The 25014-nt window shown below is 41.2% G+C and overlaps 1 protein-coding gene across 3 annotated transcripts in view; it reads left to right on the top strand.

The window, feature by feature from the left end:
* Positions 1 to 25014, top strand: part of celsr3 (cadherin, EGF LAG seven-pass G-type receptor 3) — a 144470-nt gene that overhangs the window by 16505 nt on the left and 102951 nt on the right. For all 3 annotated transcript variants that reach the window (XM_033628742.2, XM_078170193.1, XM_078170192.1), the window contains exons 2-3: positions 17020 to 17363; positions 19945 to 20233. In XM_033628742.2, coding sequence (XP_033484633.2) covers positions 17020 to 17363; positions 19945 to 20233 — 633 coding nt within the window. The remainder of the gene's footprint in view (positions 1 to 17019; positions 17364 to 19944; positions 20234 to 25014) is intronic.

Here is a 25014-nt window from a genome sequence, read left to right as displayed (position 1 = left end):
AGAGAGAGCTGGTGTCTCTTTAAAGCTTTCTGATATTGTCAGAGGTATTTAGCTCACTGAAGGCCAAAGATATTAGGTGTTGGATAGGTTAGCGGCGACCATGTCTGTCTTACACTATAACACTGTTACATAGTTGAATGCTTGATAACTGTGTTAAAAGGACAGTGGACTGTTCTCATAGCTTAAGCAACTGGCTTCAAGTTATTTTATGCAAATGTATAAAGGAGTTATCAATGTAGTATTCTCTGAGTCTTATGGAGAGGAATCAGACAGCAAAATGTACTGATAGCATGTCTGTGTCCCAGCTTTCGTTCATCGTGAATATGCTAGACTTGCACTCCAGTCTCTTTTACTGTAAATGCCAGTTTACTTTGCATTCACACAGCTGTGCACATCCCCGTCTGGGAGCTGCCCTGTACAAATACAGTCCATTTCATACGTCTCTCTTCTCACGGATAACAATGTGGTTTGAGTGGCAGGATGACTGCTGGGAAATGGTGATAAATAAGGCAACATTACGCATAGGGGAATGCTGTGACAGTGAAAATTCAGGCATGGTGTGCTGCCATGGGTGAATATTTTGACAGAAGTTTTCAGGGAGTTGAGAGCATAACAAATTCATGTTCCCTGCTGGGAGTTTTGCACTTGGTCTGGGAAGCCTCTGCTCTTGAAATCTGCTTCTCACACCTTTTTTCCCTCCCCCTGTCACCTAATTCTCTCTGAGTGAAGAAATGTGTCTTTACATAGCTTCGAATAACACTACCTCATTATACGAACAGTAAATCTTATCAAGTATGTGGCTGTCTGGAGAGCAGCTTGAGTTGCTGTAATTTTGGAGGCAACAAACTGCTGTAGATTAACTTTATGTGACTGTCTGATCTCAAAATATTTGAGACTTGCTCCACTAAGTTTTCCATTTGTTCATATACAGCTTGTTTTTCCTAACAGACCAACGCAATTATTTGAATAATCAAAAAACAGTTTCTAACTTGTGGCTCCCCATTTCCCCAGGAAGCAGGACAACACAAAGTTCTCCATGCTGCTCTCCTGTAGTCTGTCAGATTAAGTCGTAAAACTTTCTGTGCATATCACTCAGCTGTGTGAGGCAGGTTGAATATCTGCTCTGATAGAATATTCAGCCTGCCTAATGCATTCAACTCACAGCAAATTTAAACTCAAACTCTGGCAGCAGAAAGTTACGGAGTCATTACAGAGTACCTCTATAATCTGCTGGAATAGTATAATGAATGTTTGTGATAAAGAAGTGGTGATTTGTTAAACGTCACAGACATGGAGAAAATGAATGCATCCTTTTTCCTCCCTCTGCCTTCGCTACGCTCCAGCACCTTGCAGGATGTTTTTCTACTTTGCCTGTGTCTTTAATTAAGAAGGCTGACATTTATCTATTACATTCTGTTTCCCGTTTGCACTTCGAAACACACACATGGCTGGACGAGATTTATAAACTACCAAGTACAGGGTAAAATTTAGACATAAAGGAGACAAACTGCTTCTGCAACATGCTGTTATGCAATAAGGTATTAAAGAGACAGTTCACCCTCAAGTCAAAAATACATATTTTTTTCTTACCTGTAGTGCTATTTATCAGTCTAGATTGCTTTGGTGTGAGTTGCCAAGTGTTGGAGATATCGGCTGTAGAGATATCTTCCTTCTCCAGAACTCAACAGCAGTGTCTTTCTAGAAATCATGATTGGGTTACTCAAGATTATCCACAGACCTTGTTGTGACCAGCTTCATGTCGGAACTATTTTCTTCACCAAACTACGCCCCCCAAGCTTGCATATACTCATGGACGAGAGGCTGTGCTCATTACAAGGCAAAATGTAAACATTATTTGGGTCCTCCTCGCCAGGGCTTTAACATTCTTCCACAAATAGCTTTCCTCTGCGAGGGGTTAGGTCGGCAGGTGTGGTTCAGTAGAAAGAAAATAGGTCTTACGTGTTGTCATTCACTCTGAAAAGAGACATTGCTGTTGAGTTTTTCCAGTGTATTTTTTGGCGCTTTAAGCACCACAAGCTGAGTGCCATCTAGTTCCATTATATTCGAGAGAAGGCAATCTAGACTGATAAGCAGCATTACAGGAAAGAGGAGTTTATCTTTTTGATTTAGGGGTGGACTGTCCCTTTAAGACACCAGGACATTATATACACTTTAATGAAATAAAAGTCAGTTTTTTAATCATTAAAAACTGGGACCTGGGGACATTTGCTCAAGTCCCAGCAAAACTTGCATCTGCACACAGAACTTATTTTTAGCATGCTAATAACAATTGCTTTACAGTCATTTAAAGTGATACAAAACACATTAGAACTTGAAGTACATCACAAACACAGAGCGTTTATTACCCAAAGTTCAGGTCTCCTAACCTTTCAGACATCAAAGAGCCAAATGTTGAATGGCAAATGGAAATTTAAGTATTCATAAATAGCATTTTAATGATTTGTTTGTGCTGGTGTGAGGAAAAATGAAAATGGGTTCAGTTCAAATCAGCCACCAGGGACGACAGAGAGATGCAGTACAGGGAAAATGAGGAAAGATCGACTGGAACGTCTGTGCTATGTTTAGCATTGTGTCAGCAATAAATCATTAGCACATTAGCTTTACAACATTAACATGATAGCTGTAAACAAACCAGATCACTGCAGAGAGAAGCTGGACAGTGATCCAGCCTGTGAGACATCAGGGCTGGACTGGATGAGTCTGTTGGAGTCTGTTAGACCACTTTATAAAGCTGTAATGCATTGCAACAACATGTGACTCTATCAGCTTTGGTCATGTGGTGCGTCTTACTCACATAAACACATTTTTTTTAAAAAAGAGAGTGTGAACTGTGTAATTCAGGAAAAAAGACATATCTTGCTGCTCTTTACAGCTGCTGCTGCTGCTGCTGCTGCTGCTGATGGTACTTAGTAGGTGCTAAGTGCTGCTGCCAGCATTCTCTCTTTGGGTCTGCTCGAGTCAGCCACATTTTGGATCACTTCTAATTATCCTCTGGCCTGACTGTCTTTGGTACCTCTGAGATCAGATTTCTTTTCTTGTCTTGTTTTGAAATGGTTCCAAAATGTTCTCTAATGTGAAAACAATGGTGACCTCAGATTTCTACGATGGCAACATCTTCACATGCTCTTCTATAGGTATGTTTCCATCCCCCTCTTTTTATGTGCATTTGCAATTTGCCCATAAGAAAGCCCGAGTGGAAATGCATGAACGTCAACAAAATCTTCATATTTTTTACGCTTGTGGGAGGTGGTAAAGTTGATTTATTGACAGCTTTATAGGGGATGAACTTTTATACAACTCTCCTGTTAACATTTTATAAAGGCTTAAAGTTACACATAATTATGGGCGTGGTTGCTTTGAGTGACAGACTGCGTGCCAGGCCTCACCCAGCATTCTCAGTCAGATCCACAGCTTGACCCTCTTGTCCAAATATGGTCACTTCTGAATCCAAAAACCAAGATGGTAACAGCCGAACTCGAGGCTTCAGAATGGTAGTACAGCTCCCGTTCTGAAGCCATGGCTCGCAGGCATTAAGAACATTTTCCTGTGCCCGGGAGGCGTGTTCATGTGTTTCAGGTGGAAAGAAATGTTTTGTAACATAGGTCGAGATGTCATGGGAGTCACAGGACTCTGTTTACTGATTGGGGTATTCTTGGATATTCTCTGGCTGCAATTCGCCACTAAGATTTAAACTATCCCCAACTTTAAGTTTGGCTGCGTTTCACAGTAGAATCAAACAGCCGCAGCTCAGACCGGCTGCCACAGCTCTCTATAGATATTACGTGGCAGCTTGCCACAGGCTTGATTTCAATGTTAGGTACTATGCACACAGGGCTGTTACCAGAACTCCTTCACTAGCACATAGCTGTAATATTAGTCAGCAAAACTCTCTATTTCCATTGTCCACTGTGCTCCCCTTTATTATACACCCTTGTTTTCCTTAATTTGATGCTCTTTTAATTACATCATCTCATTGTGCCCTCTTCTCTTTGGTCGTATCATGCACCTGACTGGAGAATTAGTGCTTCCCGCTGCCTCCGTTGCTGTTTCCGTACCAGGTAGTGATGTATGCAGCGCCTAGTTCAGGCCCTCGGTCATGTGGACACCATGGTATTCGAAGCCATCCACCTTCTCCATCAAGCACCCAATGATATTAAGGGGAGCATAGTTTCTTTGCTGCTTCCTCCCAAAGTCCTGTTCCTCCCTTAGTTTTGCAGACGTTCAATAGTGGGTTGTTTTCGTGACACCAGCAGGTCAGCTCCTTTTCATTGTTATCTGTGATCATGCCCACCACAGCTGTGTCGTCACCAAGCTTGATGATGGTGTTGGAGTGGCTACACAGTAGTGTGTGTACAGGGAGTGCAGCAGGAGACTCAGAACGCAGCCCTGGGGTGCTCCGGTGTTAAGGATGAGGGTGGAAGAGGTGTGGAAAGCTGAACTGATGCAGCAGCCATCTTGATCTATTAGTGATGAAAGTATTTGGTTTAAGTAGGACCAACTGTCTTTAACTTTGTCCAAACTATGGACCAATGATACATAGTTTGCCACACCAACAGTATTTTTAGTTTGTATTTTGTAGGTTTGGTTTTCTACCTGTTTCCATTTTTTGTGCGGAATAAGGCATGGCTGGGGGAATCGGATGTGTGTGTTGTTGCTACCCCGAATACAAATGTAGAGAAGAGTTGACTAAAGCTTTGCCTTTTTTTAGCATGGCTTTCACAGTTTCCATCTCTCGAAGCTGTGAACACTAATAATTGTAATTCAAACATTATTCAGTAAGTGTGCATCTTCTCTAGGTGTGTCTGAGTAACTGGCATACATAAGTAAGCATCACAGGAGTCCTTTTTGCTGCACGTACCGTGCTGAGCAGACCATTACTGCTGCACTGTTACACCGCCCCACAGGAGCAATTGTTTGGAAAATTCAAATTTGAGATCTTTTCAGGTGACAGAGAGCCCTTACAGTGATAGGAGCGCTGAAAGCTGCTACAGACACACCCTGCCTCAGGTGCAGGGTTGACTGCAATGATTTATAAGAGAGAGTGTTCAGCCCACAATTTTATGCTTCAAAATACCAAATTATTTAACACAAAAACAACAACCGCAGATAGTGTCCTACTTTTTCCACACCAAAATAAATTCTCTGTGGTTGTGCATTCGAGAGGAAGAACTAACCACAGCAGCACCACAGTACAAGCAGAAGACAGATGCAAGATGGAGGAGGGTGATGGCTGCGGCTGTAAACAGCTGCAAACAGATGTCACGTCTGCATGTCAGAGAGGTCAGAGTGCGGATTTGTCATTTATCCGGACAATAGACGTGAGTGTGTGTATAAATGTGATATGGACTAAAGTGAGTCTTTGCATGTGAGAGGGCTTTTTGTTTTCAGTGTGTGTACAAGTTAAGTGTATCTGGTTTAACGTTCAGGATTACTGCCTCTGTTGTAAAAGGGTGGTTTAAACCATTATGTTGCTGAGGCTGCTGTGTGTGTGCGCGTGTGTTTGTGTGTGTATGTGTGTGTGCGCGTATGAGTGTGTTGCTGTGTTCTACTTTGCGCTGAGTATAATGATTGCCCAGACCTCAGGGGTGGAAAGGCTTTAAAAAACAAACAGAGCGCAGAAATCAGCTGTCAAGCCAGCAACTGGGCTGTGTGTGTGTATGTATGTGTGCTTTGTAATGATGCATACACAATATTGTTAACGCTTGTGTTATTTTACAGGCATTAATGTATGGCCTGCCTCTCTCTTCAGCTATCCATTTATTCACTCATTTGTATGAAGTGCCATTTTGGCTGTTCATATTTGCACTCTCTCTCTGGGAGTTGTGTTCTTTATTTTCAGGTGACTGTACAGTACATCAGACAGTAACAACCTCAAACGGTTTATGTGTGTTCGAAAAGGGCAGCGTTTGTTCGGCAGCTACTGTACCTGTCTATTTGCCTGACCTGGGGGCAACTCACACAGCTGAAAACATAAAGCTCCTCACACTTTGTGTCACACTGCATTTTGAAAATTCAACCTGCTCATGTATTTTATTAGGACTTTTCGAGGACACGGAGGAGAGGCAGGAAAAGGCCAAACAAAGGGATGTGACAACACAGTGTGAAATGGGATTTAAAACCATGTGATTGTGGATACATGGACTGAGAACTAATGGGCTGCAGGCACCGTGACGGTGTTTAGTGTGTTTCAGAGTAGCAGCATACGGCTTTTGTCCAGTCCAAATCCAATTTTACTGTTTTGGGGTTTTTGCATGCTAGTTGTAATATATCTCCCCTTTTGGGCTTTTTTCTTTTTAATCCCAGCCCCTTATAGTACCCAGAGTGCATACGGTTTGAGTCAGACTCTTAACCATAGAAGTGTCAAAACCATGTGTGAATGACTGAACCATGTCTGGATTTCAACCTCTAACCCTGGCAGTGTTAGCCTTTACAGACTGAGCTACACAGAATGAATAATAAAAGAAACATGGGTATTCTCTGAGAATACACGGCCCATCATCCCCATTCAAATCACATTTTAGGTTGACCTGAATGTCTATTGGTGAGGTATTTGAACCTTGATTGATTCAGGCAAAATTTGCCCAATGCATGTCCAAGGTTTTCTTCCCACAGTGGGAGGAATTTAAATGCAGGAGGCATTTGGATTCTGCAACTGGATGGATTACAGAATAGTTACTTTTAAAGTGAGCAGCGTCTCCTCTGAGCTCTTAGATTTAATGTTGGGTGAATAAATGAAGCAGACAATTTTATCTTGGTCTAAAACATGTTTTATAGTTAATGTGATAGACCATCTTTCCCCTTTCCATATTATAAACTAAATGCATACACTATGGTATGTACTGCACAATAATCATAGTAAATTTTCAGTAAATAAGAAATGTACTTTATCATTTTTTTTCCATCACAAACTGATAAAATAACCACACCAATGAAAGTCATTCTGAAACTACAGAAGGTCACTGCCAATCAAACTTCACAAACAGAAAGCTCAGTGTTTTTCAGAGATTTAATGTTTCTTTTTTTTAATCTTCATCAAACTGTCTCACCAGCATCTGCAGTGTGTTTACCACCTGTGTGCGACTTCTCTGTTTCCTCTCTCACTGTTGCATAATAGATAACATCAACAGCCCATTAAACTCCCTGAGAAACAGAAGTTGGAGCGTCTTTGGTACTGCACTGTAATGTTTTTCCCAGTGAAACGGAATATTTGAGCGTTGTACAGTTGCAAGATTTAAATCAAATCCTTCGCATTTGATGGGACTGCTAAAAAGTGCTCCGCCTTAGAGTTTAGCACGATACAGCAGACTGCTCCACACACACGCACTCCTCTCGCGCGGTTACATCAGGAGGAAGAGGGAGAGGTGAACAATTTATACCTCAGCCACATTGATTTTGAAATGAAAGCAATGGTTTGGCCCACTGATATCCAAACACATCTCTTCCTGTCTCACTCCATACTGCTCTGTTAGCTACTACAACCCACAAACAGTGGGTTAAGATGACACGTGGCTAGCTTGACGCCAAAAGTCTCGTTTGATTGGATGAACATTTGTAAGCTCCCCTGAGTGCAGGATGAGCCATCCAACATATTTTTTACAGAAACGTTTTACAGAAAGAGAAAAGACAGGGACTCTGATGTAAAAAATACTCAGTACTTATTTTTATCTCCAGCATATATATATATATATATATATATATATATATATACCAAGGGATAAATGAACAATTAAAACAGGGACAGAGAATTGTATTTAAAAAAATTGGCATTTCTTTTTTTTTTTTTAATACTTTTTACTACTAATTTTTTTTTTAATTTCAATTTAATTTAATTTTTAATACTAATTTTGTCATTTGGAAAACTTGCAAATTGGGACACAGCTTGTGTGTCTATTAGTAGCTAACTTGAGTAGCTGATGTGTCCCCAAGCAGCTTCCTAGACATTAATTGTCTTAAACAATTAAAACTGTAACCATGTAACCATGAAATTGTGTTTCTTTTAACAGTTCCCCTTTAATTTCAAGGCATCTGGGAGTTTTATGAGGTTTTTAGTTAAAATAACGAAGTTTTGCAACAGAGCTTTTTCTTACATTATTTTCAAATCAGTGACTTTTCGTTCACAAACCACCTCCAAACATTTGATTGCTTCACTCTATGACTTTCCTGCTTTCTTCCTTAAAGGAAAATGCCAGGGCTCTGCCTTGTGACCCATCCTCCTGCCCTGTATTACAGCTTTTCAAAAATGTTTCAGCTGTGGGCCTCTATTGTACGCTACTTTGCAGACTATTTCCGTGTGGATTTCCAGGAAGCGAGCTCAGGATGCTCTGACATTCAAGAAGCTTTGAGTGTGCTATTAGTCAGGCTACCTGGCGCAGAGAGATAGCACTGAACTCCTTCAACCCTTTGAAACGCTGGGGAGTGTGTACCCACAAAGCATCTTAGAGCCGGAGCACTGATCGGAGGCCAGCCTCCCTCTCATGGCGTATTGATGTTCACGCATCCATGCTACCTCGCTGGTGATTCCAGATCAGTGTGTTTATTCTTAGAGGCTTTATGCACGCCAGCCCCGAGCTCTCCTCCCTCTTTGAAGTGTGGACACACGAAGGGGAAAATGTTGGCTCGAAGCCCATAGGAGCTGTGAAAGCTTGCAGAAGCGCCTCTGAGTTGTTATTTACGAAATGCTTTGTTTTTCCCGTGGTGCCAAAGACGCCAAAATAACCTTCCATTTGTTTTGAGTTTGGAGGTTATTAATGTTTCATTGTTTCCATGCACGCTAAAGTAGAGTACCATGGAGAAAGGGCGATGCATTAGTTATGACTTCCTGGCTTATTGGGAAGGTATGGACGAGATCACCCTTACTCACCTCTCACCAGGATTCTAAAGTAATTCACAACTGCTCCACGTCTTTATATTCCACAGAGATAGACCTGATGCCTCTGGATTTAGTTCTGGATATGAAGGCTTTCTATCCATAATGATACACCAGCCCTTTTACAGATCTGAATCCCATGAGCTTTGGTAACAATTGAAAAGATAGTAGGTAACTTATGTCCTCCTGCACACTATTCTCTCTCTTTACTGAGCATCAGTATTGGCCTTTATATGGAGCCTATAGTCTTATTTCTGAAAAGTTTAGCATTTTCAAATTAATATCTGGTGGACTTCAAATATATTTCTATTTGCTCTGAAGTAGCCCGTTCAGGGTATACATTTAATCATATAAAAAAAATATTCTATTAATAAATTATCTGATTTTCTAAAAAATGTAGGGATGCATGTGTAGAGACCATTACTGACTGGTATTTATCTGACATTTTTGTTTAAAGTGTTGTCTTAGAGAGTCTTGGAGCCAAGTTGTTACAATGCATGCCACATTATTGCAACATTCCTGGTTTAATTCCAGCCTTTGTTGCATGTCTTACGGTGCCCTCTCCCCCGTTTCCAAGCTACTCTTTCATCGGTCAAATAAAGGCAAAAATGCCATAAAGTCTGTCTGAGCATCAGATGAGATATCTGGACAATTTGTTCAACTGATAATTTTGTCTGACTTTTTGTTGGAAATTGAAATTCTTTGAATGGAAGATGGTCAAATGGATGGTTTTAGTAACAGAGGAGGATTTGAGACAAAAACTACAACTGCTACATTTCAAAATGATATTTCCCCCATGCGTCTAGGTAAAACACAATAACTCTAAAGGGGAACACAACCTGAATTAGGAATTCCTGTTAACTGCATGGCATAGGAAAGGTCATTAATATATGTGAACATGATCTCTGCCAAAGCCAGAAACCAGAGAAGTAAGTCTTAAACTTGCAATGTCATATGGCAAAAAGTTCCATAGACAATGAATGGGAGCCTGATTTTGTGGACCCACAGAATGTTTTCTGTTTTATACCCAAATGTGCTTTATTCTATTGCAGTGTTCTCATCTTTGAAACCCAAAACTGTACCCATATATTCAGAATATTCTCCTGGGTGCTTTCAGTATCATCAGTAACATCTTACCCAATTCATTGTCTCTGAAGCAGCTCCAGACTTCATACCCTATGACATCACAAATTTGAGTTTTAGCACTGTAGCTTTTCGATTTGGGAGAGAGTTGCTCATGTTTACTAATGTTTTTGAACTGCCTGAGACCAAAGGAATTACTCGTATGAATTTGAAAAGAGGTGTAGTTCCCCTTTAAGTTGTGCTTGCAGTCAAACTTGAGGTGAAGTAAAGAATCCTGGCATACACTTTCCAGCACTCATTTACATTTTAGCACCTTTTCCTTGCTGAGCTTTGGAAAAATATGAACTTTTTAACACAGCAGGAGACATTATAATTAGGCCTAGTGTTAGAGTTTTCGTGAGATTCCCACACTTTAACGACAAAACCTTCCAGAAATTTTGGAAAGTGGCCTTTATGTTTCAGCAGACTTATTGATTATGACTTTTGTCTTTTCAGCAGAACTGTAATTAGCATGTCAGGGCATGTACCTGTGTAATATTTGTCGCTGATCTCAGCAAGAGAAGCGGACAGGTCATTGACTTGTGCTGACAGGAAGTGGACAGAGTTTGGTGGATGTAATTGCTGAACTGGCCATTTAGCTTGAATGGTTGTTTTTCCTTTTCTGTTTCAAGCCTCCAATTGGCTTCATCTGTAGAGGGATGAGTGAAGAGCCCTGTGCTGATGCAGGTTGGCCAAATTAGTTGGACATGAAGGGAAGCCAAATGAAGATATTTAACTGTGCATGTTTGTGTGTGTGTGTGTGTGTGTGTGCCAGGTTTACTGTCAGAATTTAACGGCTGCTTGGGGCCAAAATACCCCTGAAGGCTGATAAAATCACAGTGTGGTTAAAAACTGTCAGGACAAACAGGCACTGATATTTAGAGTACCATTTTTTAGTTTAGCCTGGTACATGTTTTGCTGAGTTGTCACAGTTGTCCCCTGTGGACCACCGGAGGGGATTCCTGTGAGCCTGTAACTAAAAGGGGAAATTTTCAAAGTGCCTGGCAGAGGAAATTGTTGTATTTTTTCTTCTTATCAGAAAACAGTTAAGCGCACAGTCTGTAGCACTCTAACATGGCAATTGCACACAAAACAGTGTGTCAACAAAAGGACAAATAACCTTGGTGCAGATGGATTGGTTGGAGGCAAAGAGGAGGAAAACAACACCATCCTCCAGTAATTGCAATAAAGCATGGAGTAAGTGGTTTATCATTCTTTTGAAATATAATGTATGTGTGTCTACTATTGCAGCATATATATTGAGAAGTAACACAAACATGTTATCCCAAAGATAGTCTCGCTCACCAGACCTTTCTCAAGAAAAGAAAGGTCTGGCTGCGCCGACTCTCACTTTAAGATTGGAGGAAAAAAAAACCCAGCTTTTTTTATTTCTTTAAACCAATCACAATCGTTCTTGGCGGTGCCACAGCAACGGTGTGCTTGAAAACTGCTACACAACCGGAGGTGGTAGGGCGGGACTTTCAGCAGGTGGCTCGTTCCGCCCAATGAGAGGCTGATCTATGCAGCGAACTTCCGCCCACTCAGACTGTCCCAAAGAGGACTCTAGTGCTAAAATTACAAATTCTAATTTACATGAGGTATACACTTTGTGAGCACAATGTTTTTGGGAAGAGAGGACATTTGGTATGGTCCTCGCCAACACTTTCAGACATTCTGGGAAATTGCTTATTCTGCTTTCTTGTTGAGTGTTAGATGAGAAGATCTATAAACGTATATAGACTGTTAACATAAACATCCCTTTCTATTTCCTGTTAAATGTTTGTTACTGCAGTAGCTGACAAGAAAACTAAACCAAAGCTGTTGCCCGTGCGACGGTGCGACAGAGTAGCACTAAAATGGTCTATATGCTGATTATGAAGCTGGAACCAGGAGGCGGTGAGCTCAGTTTAGCAGAGAATTGTACATACCGGTGATTGTAAATAAAGATGGGCGATGCATCTCCACTTCCTCCCACTGTACAGTGTCAGGTTCCCATCCATACACCCGTCTGACGAACTGGGAGCAGCGCCACTGATCGTCTGTCAATCATGACATGAAACCCTCTTTTTATAGCATTCATCCTCATTCATTCATTTTCTGTAATCGCTTATGCTGTTAGGGGTCGCGGGTAGGCTGGAGCCTATTCCAGCCAACATTTGGCTGGAGGCGGGGTACACCCTGGAAAGTTCACCAGACTACAGGGCTGACATAGAGACAACCATTCATGCTCACATTCACACCTACGGACAATATGTCTTTGGACTGTGGGAGGAAGCTGGAAAAAACCCACGCTGACACGCGGAGAACATGCAAACTCCGCACAGAAGGGCTCCCTCACCCTGGGTTCGAACCAGGAAACTATCAATTAACTAAAACCAAACTTAGCAGTAAAATGAACACATGAACATACAACAGGGTGAAAGCAACTACATAAAATGACAGACCGTATTTGGGGAAAAAGGTATTTGATGTGTACTTTGAGTTTGTAGTTTGGCTCATGTCCCACCTGCTAACATGGAGGTGTTGGGTTTATGACCTACATTGCAGCCAGCCAGCAGGGGGCAATTGAACAGATTTTTTTAAACTTTGGACGGTCAAGCTAGCTGTTTCCCCTGTTTCCAGTCTTTATCCCTAGCTAAGCTAATTGCCTCCTGTCTGTAGCTTCATATTTATCATGTAGACATGAGACTGGTATGAATCTTTGCTTCTAACGCTCAACAAGAAAGCAAATAAGCGCATGTCCCAAAATGTCTCACTGCTCCTTTAATGTTAGATTTAGGGTAATAGCGTTGGTGTTAGTATGATGGGTGTATTTTTGTATGTGTACAGAACTGGAATGAATATGTGCATTTGTGATTGATGTGTGTGCGCACGTGTGTGTGTAAGATTTGTGTCCTACTCCAGCAGCTTATCCTGGGTCTTTTCATAGATCCCATTCTCATTTCAATGACAATGGCAGATCAGCATCAATTACTCCTGCGTCTTTGCATCGTGATCCAGGAGGCTGATAATAAAGCTGGCTTTTAGCCCCAGAAGACGAGGTGACATTTAATTACTTCACCTAATGCTGTACGTTATTTCAAAGTCAGATATGTGACATGATGTTTACCTTTTAGCCCATCTATCTTTTCATCCAGCTATTTCATATGAATTTTTCCATTAAAATGTGCCCTGATGATTTTCTGTGGGAGTTTTTCCTCCTCTGTCCCTTCATAATGCCACTCCTCCCTCTGTCTGTGCGTTTATTACGAAGGGCTCTGGATTTTAGTGTGTGTGTGTGTGCACGTGTGTGTGTGTGTTAGAGGTCAGTGGGGAGTGAGGCTCCTCATAATCCGGTAATCAAACCAGCTGCCACCAGACCCAACCCCCATCCCTCCAGCCATGTCTCTTTCTCTTTTCTCTCGATCTCTTTCTTCCATTTATCTCTGATTTTCTTGTCTGTATATTTCTGTCTAAATCTTGTGTTTTTTTTGTGTCCTTCCTTAAAAATAAAAAATACTAATGTTTTATTCTTGTTCCTTTATGCTTTCTTTCCTCCTTCCTTTCTGTGTGTTTGACACTTAATGTCAACAGAAAATGAGTAACAAATTGTATTTTAGGGAAAACAGCTGACTAATTTTATTCACCTTGGTGAAATTTATTTAAATCGACCATTTAATCAGTTCACTAACCTATCAAATTATGTATTACTACAATATTAGCTAAGGGAGCATCAATAATCAATCAATTATTTACAGAGATACTGAAACAGTAAATTATCATTGACTGTCAGTTAATATAATCAAAGTGCTCTTCCTCTATTTTTTATTACTCCCTGGTTAAAGATCCCTCATTTCCTTTCTCATTCCTCTTCTCTTGTCCTCCTCCCTCATCTCCTTTGCCTTTTCCTGGTTTTAATAAACCTCCTTCGCTCTCCTTCACCCTCCGTCGCCTCTCTCTGTCAACATCCTCCCTGTCTCATCCACCCCTCGCCCTCCACGCATCACTCCTGGGCTCCCTTTTTTCTTTCTCTCATTTACTCTTTCTTTCCAACACTTGCCCTGCCCTTTTTGCATCAAGACCCCTCATGTATTGTGTTCTCTGTCTTTTATTCTCTTGATGGCATCGTTCACCCTGGTTCACCTTCACATTGCCTCAGTGGTGCTGTAGAAAATTGCCTCCTCACGCCGGTGTGGTCGTGTGTATTTGAATTATTTTATAGCTTATTAACCAGCTTGTCGCACCAAATTGTTTCACGACAAACAATACAGCCCAGTGCTGGAATGTGTTTGTACCCAGTGTAGATGAAACATTTCTCATGTCTGTTTTTGAAACAGATATTATTGTGCTTGTGAGAGTTGTGACCTGCTGAGATTTGTATGAACTCATTTTGTAGTAGTGACGGGTTTCAGAGAGACGGAGCGCCGTGCTGAATTTGTAACCAAAGCTGAATGTGAGGAGACAGGGGAGATGATGTTTTCTACATGAGGGCACTCAGTGATACCCCTCCACCTCTCTCCATCTCTCTGTCCCTCTGTGGCTTCTTCAGTCACATGCAAAAGGCTTGAAACCAACTCCCTGCTTACAAACAAATGTAGATTTCAAAGCAGGAGTTTTGTCTTTCTTACTGAAACATATGATTAAAATATGGCATTACATTTGCGGTGAGATGGATTTCAGAATATTACTCTGCCGTCTTGTGTTATAAATCTCTTATTGATCTCCTATCATGAAGGTCCACTGGATAATTGGCTATGTGCTGATGATGACTAAATATAGGAACTGAACATCTAATAAAGATTCGTTTCCAGATTTAGGTCAAAATTACATCCAACACGATCATGTCTTGTAAACTGATTTGGCTTTGTTAGCTAGCAAAGTAACCACCAAACTATTTGACATCTGTGTATGCAGCAGTGCCCAGCAGCTCTTGGCTGACTGACATGGCTTAAATATTTTGTAAAAGTGTTATGTTTAGACCACTCTGAGCATGTGGTTAAGTCAAGGAAAGGAGAGTGTCTTAAACATGGGAAGCATTAACTTTTCTGTATGTTCAGTATATGGAATTCATAAAGAAAAAAATGTTTTTCTTGCATGCCTCCACGGTAGAGGAAGAATCCAAAAAAAGGCAAACATTTTTTTGTGAATTGAAGTCACTGGGAACTACATTTTACAACAGCAAAAGTACATCAAAACATTGATTTACAAACTCTCACACAACAAATGCAGTATAATTCAAGTCTCATTTATCCCGTCATATGCTCAGTACCTCCCAAACACATGTATTTTCACTAAAACCATACTATTTAAAATAATTCTGCCCAAAAGTAGCGCATCCTTAGTGAGCCTGATCATGTGTGTGCATATAAGAGCCGCTTGAGCATCCACAGTAATGCTACTAAGCCCTGTATGAGCATGTTTGTACTAATATGTCTAAAAATGTAATGTTTTCATGGAAATGCACATGTTTGGGAATTACTGTGCATACGACCGGATAAGTAAAACTTGGATTATACTGCAAAAGTTGTGTGAGAGTTTGTGAACAGATATTTTGATACAGTTTTGCTGTTGTTAAACGCAGCCCCTGTTTGCTTCAAATGAAGAAGAATGTTCAGCTTTTTTGGATACTCTATTCACCACAGAGGCATTTCAGAAAAACAGACTTTTCTTCACGAATTCAAGGTAACATGCAGTGAGTCACTGATATAAGTTGTCATTTGGCAGGTGAAGTGTTCCTTCAACCAAATATTTTTAGCCTCAAACCACAAGTGGGATGCAGAAATCTCAATCTCTGGTGCTGGGCGTACTGTGTTTTGTACGCCCAGTCACCCACAGCAACCTGCTCCCTAAGACCTCAGTTCAGTGTAAGAGCGTCACAATGGAAAAAGAAACACTGCCAGTGAAAGTAATTTTGTTTTCCCCAAAACTTTTTAAAAATATATTTAAGTATTTTGCAAGAGACAGGGTTGGATGTGGACATGAATAATGTGACAGTTCACCTCAAATGCCAGTAGCAAATTGGGTACTTTTTTTTAACTTGTTACTTGAAAATGTAAGCCAACTGTGACGTATATGTCTGACAACACAACTTGGATTATGACCAGGCAACTAACACAGACTGTAGGGTGGCTGAATAAAGAAAATATACTTAATGCTGTAAATTTAAAGTACAGCAGATAAATGACATAATTTGTGTAATCCACTCTCACAAGCTTATTTTCCCATCACATTATTTAAATGTCAGCGTACTGGCAGTTTCAATCAGCTACAAACTTCTCTCTCTCTTTCACTCAATTTAAATAACACACTGAATTATAGTACATTACCTTTGACAGCTGTAACTACAAGTTTGATTGAAAACAGGCTTGTTAATGTGTGTGTTTGTATGTGTGTGTGTGTGTGTGTGTGTGTGTGTGCATTTGTGTTTGTCGCTCTTCTCTGGAGGTGGCCTTCAGCAGTGTTTTGACTTTTAACTGCCTCCAGAATGAGTTTGTTCACTTCAGTAGAGAAATGGTTCCTTTAAGACTTAAAAGCAGTTTTTCTTGTAAAATGCCACATTCACAAAGCAGTTTTGAAAAGGACCCTGGATCTGTTTCTTGTTTATTTGTAGGTGTGTCGACTGTGCAGGTATTATGTATGATAACATATGTAAGGCAGGATTCTGTCCAAGCTGCATATCTCATGACCTTATTGTGACCTCCTCACCTTTTCTCCTCCTCTTTATAATCCTTCCTCTCTTGCTCCTCTTCATTTATCGGTCTTTTTACCTCTGCTCTTCGCTCTTTATTCCTGTCGCCCCTGACCCTTCTCCCTTGTGCCTCCCCCTTCATCTATCTCCCTCCTCTTACGCCTTCACCTGTTTATACCTATTTATCACTCCATGTCTCCCAACCCTCTCTATCTTTATCTTTCTTCATCTCTTGTTCCTTCACCTCCTAACCCTTTTGTCCATTCTCTATACACTTCATCCATGAGCTCATCTATTCATCCACCTAACCTTTCTTCCTCCGCTTTCTTTTTTAACTCTTCAGATGGTGCTCACAGCATTTCAGCACAGTGCGTTCTCCGCGTCCTCATCATAACCGAGGACATGCTGGGCAGCAGTGTCACCGTCCGCCTCCAGAATATGTCTCAGGAACACTTCCTGTCACCGCTGCTGAGTAACTTCCTGGAGGGCGTGTCGGCGGTGCTCTCGGTGCCTGTTGAGGATGTTTTCATCTTCAACATCCAGCCAGACCTGGATGCGGCGCCAGGAGGGATCCTGAATGTCAGCTTCTCTGCCGCCTTGCCGGGCGGACTCTTTTTCCCTTCTGAGACCCTGGAGGAACAGCTGTACCTGAACAGACCGAGGCTGACGTCACTAACACAGATGGAGGTCAGTTCACATTTACAAATACAAATACACAGATAAGAATCGCAGGATTTAAATGCTCATTGGTGGTGTATGTATGTGCAAAAGTCAGTCACATGCAGCAGCTGGAAATCAGGGTCACATGTAATAAGACGTGAAGTATCAAGACACATTGTGCAAACACACACATGCATCTAAAGACAGTCACTTGAGCATATTGCATGTGAACTGATAATAACACAATACAGATGCCACGCCAGCGCAGCCATATGGTTTCATCCAGCAATACGCTGATATGACCACTAAATGTTCTCATGCATGAAATCACACACACCTGGACACAGCATGCACATCGGTTACATGCAAGCTTACACACCCACAGAGCATCTCTGTACACGCATGAGAGAAAGAGATGTTTCGATAGAGGAAAACAAGCGAAACGTAAAGAGGAAAAGATTTACGGAGGGCCGAGAGAGAACACAGCGGTGTCAGGAGATACATAGTTTAAGGCTGACTGTATGACCTTCTCTCAACAGGCACTGTCACACTAACACACATTAATACACACAAACTGAATCAATAGCCTCTTACTGTCTAAGAAGACACAATCTAGTGAATACCTATCTGATCCAGCGACCCTAACAGCAAACAGTAACAGTAAATACTGTCTTCTGAAAGCAATGTGAGGGCAAATGAGTAAGAGGGAAAAAAAGACCAGTAGCAATACGTCTTTTTGTGATAGGGCTGTGATTGTAAAACATTTCTCAGGGCAACCGTTTTTAGAGTATCTAAGGAGGCCTTTATAATGACTAAGACCTGAGAAGTTTCTGACCTGAGGGGATGTGGAAAGACTATAGGCAAGACTGATTTGTCATTGATATATACACCAATCAGCCAAGACTTGAAAACCACTGGAGGGTAAGGTGAATGACATAGATCATCTTGTCGCAATGCATGTTCTGCTGGGAAACCTTTGGTCCCGGTACTCATGTGGATTCCACTTGACGTGCACCACCTGCCCAAACACTGTTGCAGACCAAGTACACCCCCCCATGGCATGACAAAGAGTTCGAGGCCTTGATCTGGCCTCAAAAATCCCTGGATCCCAATTTGATTGAGCAGCACTGTAGTGTGTAGTGTACCCTGATCCGTGGTGGGGCCTCCTTGGATCGGACCTGGCTCTGATCTGTCAGTGCAGGGACACAGGACCTCTGGGGTTGTCCTGTGATGTCTGGCACCAGGGTGTTGGCGGCAGATCCTATAAGTCCTGTGGGTTGTGAGGTGGGGTACGAACACGTCCCAGAGACACTCGATCAGATTGGGATCTTGGGAATCTGGAATTCAGGCCAATGCCATGAACTCTTTGTCAAGTTCCTCACCATTCTTGAACAGTTTTTACGATGTGGCATGGCGCATTGTCCTGCTGGGGGGCCACTGCCATCAGGGAGTGCCGTTGCCGTAAGGTGGGGTACTTAATCTGCAATAGTGATTGGGTGGCACCTCAAGTAGCATTCACATGACCTCTTGAAGCTCATGGAGAGAATGCCAAGAGTGTGCAAAGCAGTAATCAGAGCAAAGGGTGGCTATTTTGAAGAAACTAGAATATAAAACATGTTTTCAGTTATTTCACCTTTTTTTGTTAAGTACATAACTCCACATGTGTTCATTCATAGTTTTGATGCCTTCAGTGAGAATCTACAATGTAAATAGTCATGAAAATAAAGAAAACGCATTGAATGAGAAGGTGTGTCCAAACTTTTGGCCTGTACTGTATACCTGCTGCATAATAGCCTTTATTCATGGTAGACATTTTGACATGTCACAGCAGGTGCACAGGTGTAATTAATAATCTTAATCAAGGCTGCAGTCAAGTTAGCTGCTCCAATGTCAGTGTCCTGGTACTGTGGATGCTTTCTCCCTGACAACTTAGTACATTACCTCTCTTGAGTATTTCCATTTAAATACCTTTACACTTCCACTTAACTGCATTGCAGAGGGAAATATGTTTTTTTTTACTCCTACATTTATCTGACAGTTATAGTTACTTGTTATATTTCAGATAAAGACCTAATATGAAAAATAAAGATTAGTTTATGAAATCAAATGCATTGTTGTGGATTGAACTATGTATAGAAATTAGTAAAAATTAGCTCCACTTGACCAGCTAACGTAGTAAAATAATGTAGTAAGTAAGTAATTATACACAAATGAGTATATTTACACTGGTATATTGGTACACACTATTTTTACTTTTTATTTGTATTTTAGAATCTTAATATATTTTCCACCATTGTTTGCATGGCTTACTGGAATACACAAATGGGAAAGAGCCAACATTAATGTTAGTAGTTGCACGTGTTTTTACTTCTTTTACACTTCAGAATATGTGCTGTAGGGAAATTGGAAATAGTTGTGTGTTTCAGCTAGGCAGAAATAATGATGGAAAAAAAGCCCTTGATTAGAAAGTATGCTGAGCAGTGAAAACTAGGATTGAATTAGGGCACCATCTGGAGCACTTACAACAGTAAACTTCTGTTTACATGTTAACAAAGCAGTAACATTCCTCTCAATGATCTCCAACATCTTTCCTCTCCCATCACTCCAGGTCCTCCCGTTTGATGACAATGTGTGTCTGCGTGAACCGTGCCAGAACTACATGAAGTGCATCTCAGTGCTGCGCTTCAACAGCTCCGCCCCCTTCATTTCCTCACCCTCCATCTTGTTCCGGCCCATCCACCCCATCGCGGGTTTACGCTGTCGCTGCCCAGTTGGCTTCACGGGTGATTACTGTGAGACGGAGATCAACCTGTGTTACTCCAACCCCTGCATGAATGGAGGGGTGTGTGCCCGCAGAGAAGGAGGGTATACCTGTATCTGCCGTGAAGACTACACTGGTGAGTCGGGAAGGGAATGTGTACTGTCGTGAGTACAGGAGTGAGCATGTATCTGTGGAATTTGGTGTTTGTTTTTGTACTCATAAAATATAACAATAAGAGTTTGAGTGCTTGTTTCCGGTAGTGATGGTGGTATACACATGTTGGTTATAAACTGTAGTACTAGTATATAACTGAGAATAAACCCAACTTAATTCAACCATCTTCTATGAATGGTAAATACTGAAGACACTCTGAATTAAGTTATTATCTCTTGCAATTTGCTTTATGTAAATGCCCTAAAATGAATAGAAATTGGCCACATCTAATTGGAAATGTTCTTGATCTTGATCACGCTAGTTAGCCACCTCAAAGTTGCTGTCTACATGATGTTTGTTTAACTGATTGAGTTTTGTAGTGCCCCTGCATTAATAAAACAGTAGCTAAAGGGAACTTTGGTATTTAGAGTCAAAAACATGTGAAAATAGGGTCCAGGTTGAAAAATACTTTAGTTTCCCTTTAAGTGCCCATTAAGTACATGAGAGCTTGCCAATTAACAGGTCCTTCTGCAGACAGTTTTTCATCTTTAGTGGAATACTTGTAGACCCTGAGTAGTTTTCATGCAGTTTAAAATGCTGACTCATGAAACAGAAGAGCCAAGCTGAGCAATGTGTCTTTTGCAGGAACTAGGTGGAATTTAAAGTATGACCTAAATAAATGCACAAATAGTACTATTACAAAATCTTAAATACATAAAAATTTCTCAATTAACTTAATCAAAACTGCTAAAAAATGTGTAGCTCAGAAACATTTTACTTTCATCATACCAAAAGTTTTATTATTGTCCTGTATTTATATTACCCTATATTTAGTTGTGTCAAACTATAGTTTGGGGTGACACGGTGGTGCTGTGGTTGGCACTGTCTGCTCACAGTAAGAGGTTTTTGGTCTGGAAGCCAGCCAACTGAGGCCCTTTGGTGTGGAGTTTGCATGTACTCCCCTGTGTCAGCATTGTTTTCTCTGGGTCCCTCTACAGTCCAAAGACATGCAGGTCTGGTTAACTGGTGACTTTAAATTTGCTGTAGGTTTGAATATGAGCGGGAATGGTGGTCTGTCTCTGTGTGTCAGCTGGGATAGTCTGCTGCCCCTCGCGACCCTTAACAAGATATGTGGTTGCAGATAATGAATGACTGAAATGATAAGTTATATGAGAATTGCAATTTTTTACTTTCTTTTTAACTTTGCCCTTGAATTATCTGTGTATTCTACAAAACTCTGAATACTTCCATCTGGTGCCGTTTATTTATTCGCTGTTTATGTTAATGTTACTTTATTTTTGAGCAACTTCAGAGATTATACATGTCAGTGTCACGCAGGCTGTATCTGGTCTTTGTAATGCTAAATTACAATCTCACTCCTAGTAAGTGAAAAAGTCACATCCATTATACATTTCTGAATGACTGCTCTGTCACTTCTTAATGGAAAATGTATAATTTGTTTTGAGCTGAGTGGCTAACTTCCACTGGCCAGGTGGCTAACTTGCAGTTTAGCCCTCGGCTAACATGATTGGGGATACAGTTAATTGTATAACTCTTATGTACTTTTGAAATGTAAACGGACTCAATGGATCAAATCCCGATAGTGACGAAAATTATTTCGCGGAGGTTGTTGTGATGCTCAACAAAATTATCACTGATTTGTGGACGTGTCTTTTAGATTCTAAGTCTATGGGAAAAGTCTTTCTGGGCCCAATGGACCCAGAAGTTGTAATATGAAAACTGTCTTCAAAGCACTTCCCGAGGTCTTGCTCGCGGCTCTTTGCTGCGTGTCATCCCCCCTCTGTCTCTCCTCCTTCCTTTTCCTGTCACTCTCGAGCTGCTCTATCATAAAGACAATAAAAAGCCCTAAAAATATCTTCAGAAAATGGGCTTGCACTTGATGCACATAGGTTTGTAACAACATCCCCATTGGTAGATTAAGACATTTTTTGACATTTTAATAGATTTTTTCGCATATTGCTGAGTGTTTTATTCACCTCTTTATATATTCACTTCTACATTATTGGTTTAATAGATAGGATAGAGTGTGAGTGTGTTTGTTTGTGTGTTTGTTGTGTCTTGGTGTAGTCTTTAACTCAACCCTGGTAAACTAAACCTGACTGTCAGTGTCTCTTTGTTCATGTCCCATGTTGACTTCCTCTTTGATCCGCTCTGTTTTTACTCTGTTGTCATGTTGAGCTGAACAACATGAAAACATACACTCTGCCTCCTGGGAGAGCTTCCTCCTCCTCAGCTCTCTACCTGTTACTTGGTCTCTTACACACACACACACACACACACACACACACACACACACCACTGCAGCCACCATAAACCCCTCACTCTTTTTTATTGTCACCAAACTAATTTGTTCCCTCTCTCTCACACACACACACACTTCATTCTCTCTTACCTTTCCCAATACTCCAGACTAATTTGCTCTCTCTCCCTCTACCTTTTCCCCACCCCGCCATACTGCTGCATTGCTTCAGTCTTTGAGCCATTGAGTAGGTTGTAGAAGAGGATAGATGCTATGAATGTCAGTGTGTGTGTCTGGGGGATATTTCACATTGCCTTTTATTTCGAATCAAAAGCGAGCTGGGGGAGTGAAGCAACACTTTCCTTTCATGAGAGAGACAGAGTGTTTTCCAAACTCCCACTGAGACAGACAGAAAGAGAGATAAAGAGAGAAAGAGGAAATGAGCAAACCAGAAGTGGTGGTAGAGAGAGAGAGACTGAGAGTGAGTGGGAGGGTGAGAGAAAGACGGATGATAGAGAATGATGGGAAGAAAGAGAAATAGAAATGGGTTGAGTCAAGAGAGTTTAAAAATGGAGAGGAAAAACCAAAAGCAGGGAGAGAGGGAATGTGAAGGGGAAGAGGAAACGACTTTTGGGTTGGATTGCCACTGTAGACAGTGTTAATTGATTTCATTACTTGCCCAGTGCACCCACTGTGGTTTTCCTTTTTTTTTAAATGAATACTTAGTTGGACAACAAATGCTGCAATTATAAACTAGAATTTATTTTTAGAAATTGCCTGTATCGTACAGCAGCCGCAGCAGAGTCCCAGCACAGAGCAGGAGACAGATTTCACCTATAATGTGACAAGAGAGTTGACCGATGTGGACAGTGGTGTCAAACCAAAAAGCAAAAGCACCCATTTGTCAGTATTTTGTGGCTGCTCTTTCTTGTTCCATTGCTCCCACTGTCCCCCCACTTTGCTCCCCACTTTTTTTCTTTTAAAATGTCTGGTGCAACCTGTAACAGGTTACCAGTTTATTAACTAGTGAGAAAATTTCTTTACCCTGGGATCCCTACTTTTGGATTTAGGGCAATACCGGTTAACAGTTGATTGGTCGTTGTTCCAAAATTGGTCCTAGATTACACTGAGACACATCCGCCAATGGTTAATTTAAAGTTTTGCCTCTGATAGTATCTGAACTGTAGGACCAAATCTCACAATGTGAGTGCTGCTACGACTCACATCTAACCAACCAGTGAGAGTATGACATGAAATGACTCAGAATAATTGGCTGCTGGAATATTGTTAAAGCTCCACTTTATAGGTTGAAGGAAAAAAAAACTGTGTTAGTGCTCTGGCTAAAGCTTTAATGACAGATGACGTGTCTCTACTCGCATTTATATCCGTCTACATCATACCGTTCCGACATACCTCAAAATAGATGTCATACACTCTGACAAAGATCCAGACAAAGATTTTATTGGACCCATCTCACACAGTGTGACATGCAGTGAACGTGAATGATCGCTGTCCACACAGGGTGTGTAGTATGACCGACAGAATAAAAGATAGGAATCAGATAATTGATATTTGGAGACAAAAAGGAAGACAGAATAACTGAGAGTAGGAGGAACAGAGAAAAAACTGAATTAAAGACGGGACAGGAGTGCAAACAGCAGAGTGTGAGAGATGAAGGAAAGGACGGAGAGGAGGTGTGTATGACAGCAATATGGGAGACGAAGGAGACAGATGAATTCAGAGAGAATAACATGGAAGGAGGGCTGCAGGGGAAAATGGGGCTAGAGACATCTGAAAGCAGTGAGAAAGAGAAGGGGATGGAGGATGAGAGTTGAGTGATAGAGCCAGGGAAATCAGATGGGTTCTGGGTAAGTCGGTGTTGAGCTTTTCCTGCGTGGGCGTCGGGTGTTGTGGTGTCTTGTCAACGCCCAGGGCTAGTGGGAGGAAGAGGAGGAGGTGGAGGAGGACAAACAAACAGGGACGAATTGATTCTGCAACACACAGAAATCTCCAGACATCTCCTAACCAAGTTTGCTTTCTACCACATTCATTTTTTTTTTCCATTTTCCCATCCAACTTGCCTTCATCCATTCCCTCATATGCTCTTTGTGGCTTTGAATTGCTTCTCCCTGAAACTCTATGGATCTCTCTCACAGGCAAGAGCTAAGCCCCAGGTTTTGACCAAGACTGGAAACTTTCTTTTTCCACTGAATGAAAAATATATTTGATGGTAGAACAGTAGCTTTCAATAGCCCTGTGTCAGGCATCATTTGTTAACAATTATTTTGGTGTTTCTTTGGGCTACTTAAGCCAAGTGCTTATGCGAAAATTATCTCATCATGTTAAAACATGCTATTTCACTCTGGTTGAGAGTGAAACTGCGCCCTGTCGACTCAAATTAATATTTATTGATTAGCTGGGGGGAATTTTTTCTTGAAGGAAATGCCTCATCAAAACAACAGAGTAAACCAGAAAACTGTGTAATGCAATTAACTGTAGAGTTA

The sequence above is a fragment of the Epinephelus lanceolatus genome, chromosome 8 (genome assembly GCF_041903045.1).
Source record: "Epinephelus lanceolatus isolate andai-2023 chromosome 8, ASM4190304v1, whole genome shotgun sequence".
NCBI lineage: Eukaryota > Metazoa > Chordata > Actinopteri > Perciformes > Serranidae > Epinephelus > Epinephelus lanceolatus.
This window is presented reverse-complemented; position numbering and strand designations above follow the sequence as displayed.